Genomic DNA, 6523 nt, shown 5'->3' with positions numbered 1-6523 from the left:
GTTACAATATCTACAATTCTGTCTATGCTCTGGCCCATGCCTTGCACACTGCTCTCACGGCCATGTCCTCACACAGAGCAAGAGGGGGCAGGAGCAGGCTGGCAACTCTGACTCTGCAACCCTGGCAGGTAACCTTCATAACCTCTACTTACCATCATGGATAGCATGTAAGGTTGTGATCTATGTTCCCCTGTAAGTCAAAGGGGTTCAACTTCTACTGTATGAGAATCTCCATCTCTTCCCAAGCCCAGATCTCTGCATTCATTCATTTCCTTGAAGTTCTGTGTTCTTCAAGACCATTGGGATTCTTCTCTACCATTCCCATCTCTTCCCAAGCCTTGATTTTCATATTCCTTTGTTTTCCTGAGAAATATTCATGCTTTGCAACCATTGTGTTTGAAACTTATTTCTTCGTTTTCAGCTCATAATGCCACCTGATTCTTCTTTTTTTCCCTATAAGTCTTGGTTTCCCTCTGCCTTCTGCCTTAATAATGGTGCCATCAGTTATCAGTCTGGAAGTCATTCAATTCCAAATTTCTTTTCTAGAAAGAAATCTCAATTCACCTGTCAATTTTGTTCTAATTTTTATATCATTTTCCTGATACCATTTCTTTCTGCATGTAGCTCCACTCATGGGTTCAAAACATCCCATTCAACAACAATGCTGGAGCGGAAATTAGATTGAATGAGCATGGAGAGGTGGTGGGTAGCTTTGAAGTCAAAAACCTGGTTGTATTCCCAAATGACTCATACATCAAGGTCGAAGTGGGAAGGCTGGATCCTCATGCTCCTCCAGAGGAACAACTCACCATTAATGAGAAAAGAATCCAGTGGCCAAGGAGTATGATTCAGGTTGGGATCTAACTGTACTTACTTACTTATTTTATGTTCAGTGTTAACCAAAAGGGAAAGAGAAAGCAATAGATTTCAGGATAATGAAGAAAGTCCTTCCTCCAAAACTGTTCTATGCACCTAGACATTCACAGGAATATTTAATTGGGTTAGATAAAAATGTAGTTCGGAAAATGTAAAATGTTCTTGGAAGAGAGTAGGTATAGAGTAGTGGCTAGTATGGGACTGGGAATCAGGAGGTGTGGGTTCTACTCTAATTTTGAAGTTCATTAGACGTTAAAGGGCCAGGAGTGTAAACTCGGTCTATCCTATCTGGTGGGTTTGCCTGAGAATACACTGCATTGGAGGTGGAGGATTACAGGCATGGCACAAATGGCTTCTTAAAGGGAAGGTGTGTAATGCAATAATGAAAAGAATGTGGATGGTGGATAGTCCAGTGGAGAAAGGACATGATCTAGAAAATGCAACATACTGTGAAGGCACTAAACACCACAGCATAGCATGCTGGCTCATAGTCGGTCACCTAAGTGGTCCTTCTCATGCAGTTCACTGAGGTCTAAGTGATGGTGACTCTGCAGCACTTTAGCCAGCATGATTTCCAGCTCTCCCTGTACACTCAAGGACTGAATTAGAGGCCCTGAGCATGCCCATTTTCCAAGCATTCTCAAAGGATGCTTCAGTACCAGAGAATTGCCAGTGCTCTGTCTCTGACTTCCATGTATTGTTGACTTTACATCACAAAAACATGGATGCACAGCATCACTTTCTTGAGAAAGCTCCAAGGAAGGCTTTGAATGAGTTTGCCTTTACTCGAATGCTGTGCCCTCTCTAGAATTGATCAGGATAATTAAAGAAATTCTGTCTTCTAGAATTAGCCCCCTGTTGAGGGCTGGGATTGTTCTTTGATATTTTAAGGAAATGACATGCAAGAATCAAAAGCAGGAAAGTGTTTTCTTATGCACAAAATACAGGTCATCTACCCTTTAAAGGGTTTAGCAGCAAGCTACCTCAACAGGCTTCAATCAGATGGAACAGATGGTAAGCAAAACCCCCTGAGAGATCAGTGTCTGCACAGGGAGGGTTGGCCTACGCATCGAGACACATCCTCTTTCTTGCTGATGCCACAAGCCTTGGCAATCGAAACAACCTGCAATGTTTTCTCCCTAGCAAGCCCAGCTGTAGCTAAGCAACTTACAGATAAGCAGGGCTACAGGGAGAGCTGGCCAGTTATAATGACCTATAAAGCCCTGGCACAGTGGTTTAAACTGGTGGGCTGGTTGATCGAAATGTTGCCGGTTCGAATCTGCACAACGGGGTGAGTTCTCGTTGTTTCATCCCAGCTCCTGCCAACCTTACAGCTCAAAAGCATGCAAATGCAAGTAGATAAAAAGGTACCACTTTGGTGGGCAGGTAACAGCATTCCGTACACTTCGGTGTTTAGGCATGCTGGCCACATGACCACGGAGACTGTATGTGGACAAAAGCTGGCTCCCTCGGCTAGGAAACGGAGATGAGCACCACCCCCTAGAGTCAGGCATGACTGGACTTCACGTCAAGGGGAAACCTTTACCTTTATAAAGCCCTGACTGGCTTGGGTCCAGGATACCTGATCATGTGCCTTCCCACCACTTGAGATATGAGGCAGAGGCTGTGCTCCGGGAGCCCTCCTTGAAGGAAATTAGGAGGGAGAGTTCGCGGAGAAGGGCCTTCTCTGGGGTGGCAACCCAACTATGGAATATGCTCCTCAAAGAGGTTCACCTGGCATGGACATTATATTCTTTTTGGCGTCTGGAAAAACCTTTTATTTTCCTATTTAAATGTTTAATTGATTTTAACAGGGGGATTAGTATATTAATGGTTGGATGCTGTGGGGTTTGTTTTATTTTACTCATTTATAGTAAGCCATCCCAAGATGTTCTGTAGGGGACGGGATGGGAAAGCTTTTAGTTAATAAATAAATATTACAGACACATCAGCTAGTTAAGCTTTGTTATGCTCCTTGATATTAAACACCTGCTCATTAATTACTGCTGATGCTGTGGCATCATCTCTGTCACATTGGGCTATTTTGGCAGACCCTTACAAGATGGGGGTGCTCTTCACCAAATGACCATTGGCCATACAGTGCGCTGCTTATTCCAACCAGTATTCCTCCCACAGAATATGCCATCTGAACCATTAGCAATCCAAGATTCCAAACCTTTAGGCTTTCAGTTTACTCATAGATGGTCTGATCTGAGAGGCAGTCCACAGTTCTTTCTGTAACGCTAAGTTCTTCCTATGTCATTGGACAGGTGCCTCCTCCTTCTCTGTGTAATGACATCTGCCAACCTGGGTACAGCAAGAAGAAGATCGAAGGGAACAAATTCTGTTGCTATGACTGTGCCCAGTGTCCTGATGGGATGTTCTCCAACCAGGAGGGTATGAAAAGCAGATTCTATTGTTAAAAGTTCAACAATACAAAAGGGATACATTATATTTTAACAAAATGAAACCCTTCTTGGGATTCTCTTGAAAGATTGGATGGGGATGAGGTTAACCATGGCTTTACCTACTGTTCTGCTCCACAATGGATGCAAACCCAAGACATTTGGATATCTGAAAACCTGAAGGACACTCAGTAGCATGTTATGAACTCAGCTTCCTCAGAATGCTCTGAGCTCAGCCCATAATTGTAAGCTCCTTCTGCCTCCACCCCCCACCCCTCCACTTGCTTCCTGGCACATTTGGATTTTCGCTAGTTTTTCTTCACCTCACTGGAAATACCAAGAATAACCTTGCTCCCCCAAAATGTCCACAACTCGGAATGCAATTAGCTGTAATCAGCAAATACTCCAGATATTTTGGAGGGTTTTTAAAATAGGCTCAGTGAAAGCAAAAAGAAAAAGCTAAGAGACCTTTTAAGGAGTGCACCAATTATGCACCACAAGGGCAGAATGCACAAAATGCTGAGCATGGGTGGGATCAAGAAGCATGAAAGGTAACTCCACAAGAATGGGATGGGAGAGGTAACTCTTTTCGATCTTTATACATGGCTACATGATTACTCATTTTCAGACATGGAAAGCTGCATGAGTTGCCCAGAAGGTCATCATCCCAACCAAGTCCAGAATCAATGTACTCCTAAGATGCCAAACTTTCTAGCTTTTGAAGAAACATTGGCCATCATCTCAGTTTCCTCGGCACTTCTGTTCTCTCTGCTCACGGTCCTGGTGCTTGGTATCTTCATTAAGCATCAAGACACTGCCATCGTCAAAGCAAACAACCGGAGCCTCACTTACGTTCTCCTCATCTCACTCCTCCTTTGCTTCCTCTGCTCCTTGCTTTTCATTGGGAAGCCTAACACTGTGTCCTGCCTTCTTCGACAAGCTGCATTCGGCATAGTCTTCTCTATTTGCCTCTCTGCCATCCTGGCAAAAACAGTTTCTGTGGTGCTGGCATTCATGGCTACTAAACCAGGATCCCAGATGAGGAAGTGGGTGGGGAGAAGACAGGCCTATGCCATTGTCTTCTCCTGCTCCAGTATACAAGCAGGCATCTGTGCTCTCTGGCTCATGACTTCTCCCCCATTCCCAGATCTGGACATGCACTCTATGCCTACAGAAATCATCCTGCTCTGCAATGAGGGCTCCGTCTTCATGTTCTATTGTGTCTTGGGCTACATGGGGCTGCTGGCTGCAGTCAGCTTTGCAGTGGCCTTCCTGGCCAGGAAGTTGCCTGACAGCTTCAATGAGGCCAAGTTCATCACCTTCAGCATGCTGGTCTTCTGCAGCGTCTGGGCCTCCTTTGTTCCCACCTACCTCAGCACAAGAGGAAAGGCCATGGTGGCTGTGGAGATCTTCTCCATCTTGACCTCCAGTGCTGGCTTACTGGGCTGCATATTCTTCCCCAAATGCTACAGTATTGTGCTGAGACCTGAGCTCAACAACAGAGAGCAGCTCATGCGAAGGAAAATGTAAACACTGACGTTTTGGGGATCTTACAGGAATAAAAGGTCATGGGCATGAGCTGCACACAAACAGCTTTAGTTCTGTGAAGTTTGCAATTCTGTTCCTCCCCCTGAATTAGGCACATAAAGAAACAGAATTTAACCATTTCATGGGGTCAGTAACTCTGAAAAATCAACACACAACATTCTGTTGATAGACTATGCAATTTCTTTGCTTTGTGAGATAGACCATATATCAACCTGTGTTCAATGTTTTACTTTGAGGATTTGGAGTAGTTCTAGAGCACATCTGTATTTTCTGGCACTATTTGCTTGATCAAATAAGCTGCTGTCACTGTGGTGCACCCATGTGAATGTATTGCAGTTTACCAAATAAGGAAGAATGCCAGAGTGTGAAATTAGGATATGTCTCTACATGCTAGGGCATCATTGTAAATATTCTGAGTAGTGAAAGCATAATTTAGACATCTGTAAGTCAGGAAGTATTCAAGACTGAATGATAACAGACAGATGCACAATGAGCAGGATGAATGGGCAGTGGAAATTCTGGGGAAATGCAAGAGTAGCCCCAGTTCACTCCTCATAGCAATGCACTGATTTTTCTGATGTTAATTTTCTCATCTTAGAAGGTTGAGGGATGGCTTGTGCCCTCTGTCCTGAAGGCACTCTACTAAGATTTTATAGAAATACTCACTGGAATCACAAGAACTCTGGTGTACAGCCATTCCTGCAATAGCAGGCATCCACCCTGGACTTGCAAGGGTCAGCCAACCAGAGGGGCTGCTCCCACAATGGCTCAAACATTGTCAAGGATCAAAGAAAATTCTCTTCAGGAAGAATAAATACCCAGTCAGCTTATTGAAAAGGCATTTTCTGGGGAAATCAAAAGAATGTTTCAATCCAAGGCTCCAGTTTGACACGTGGGGCTGAAGTCACCCCGTGGATGAAGCTTTCATGAATTACTCAAGAGTGCACATTCAGCAATGCAATTGCTGCTGCCGCACTTGCATCCAGGTACAGGTGTGATTAGTTTAGTGTATTGAGCATTTCCAGGGTAAAGGGCCACTGCATAACCTCCTGTTGGATTCCACCCTGGAATCATTCAAAGTTGTCAGAAAGTTGCTATTCCACTGCTGAGAGGCAGAAAGGGCTGGCATTTCATAAACATGTTTGTTGCTTCACTGGTTGTCTGGGGGTTGGGATAACAGATGGTATCCAGTGCTATTATCTGGGAGTTGTCTGGGAGTTGGGATAACAGATGGTATCCAGTGCTATTATCTTCATCACCTCCAATCACAAGCAATATCATTAAGACAAGAAGACTAATCTTCAGTGCCTTCTAGCAAAATGCTAGGGAGAAAGATCCAGTTCCAAAGGTGTAGATGTGTATTGAAAGCACACACATGTACAATGCTGCTCACAAATAACATCACAAGCTAGAAATTGATGGACCTCTGAAATTCCACACACTTTCCCCCTGCCTGATATAAGTTGGCTTCAAATCAGTGAGTTTCTCTTGGCATGCAAAAGTAACCGAACAGCACCGAAGAGAAGACACTTGCACCTTCAGCAGTTCATTGGCAGAGGCAGCCGCCCCCTGAATGCAGCTTGGATGAAGAGAAATGAGTGTAGCACCGATTATTTGGAAAGTAATATGGAAGAAAGGAAGGCAAGAACGTCTGCCAGGAGGAGGATGGCGACTGTGGCACTCATGGTACTGCT

The 6523-nt window shown here is 44.3% G+C and overlaps 1 protein-coding gene across 1 annotated transcript in view; it reads left to right on the top strand.

Annotated features, from left to right (window-relative positions):
• Window positions 1–4811, top strand: part of LOC123019540 (vomeronasal type-2 receptor 26-like) — a 7247-nt gene extending 2436 nt beyond the window's left edge. The window contains exons 3-4 of the mRNA XM_044422495.1: window positions 3147–3273; window positions 3997–4811. Coding sequence (XP_044278430.1) covers window positions 3147–3273; window positions 3997–4811 — 942 coding nt within the window. The remainder of the gene's footprint in view (window positions 1–3146; window positions 3274–3996) is intronic.
• Window positions 4812–6523: the final 1712 nt, after the last annotated feature.

The sequence above is a fragment of the Varanus komodoensis genome, unplaced genomic scaffold (assembly GCF_004798865.1).
Source record: "Varanus komodoensis strain SLA01 unplaced genomic scaffold, ASM479886v1 scaffold1280, whole genome shotgun sequence".
Lineage (NCBI taxonomy): Eukaryota > Metazoa > Chordata > Lepidosauria > Squamata > Varanidae > Varanus > Varanus komodoensis.
The sequence above is the reverse complement of the archived record's forward strand: the minus strand, read 5'-3'. Positions and strand labels throughout refer to the sequence as shown.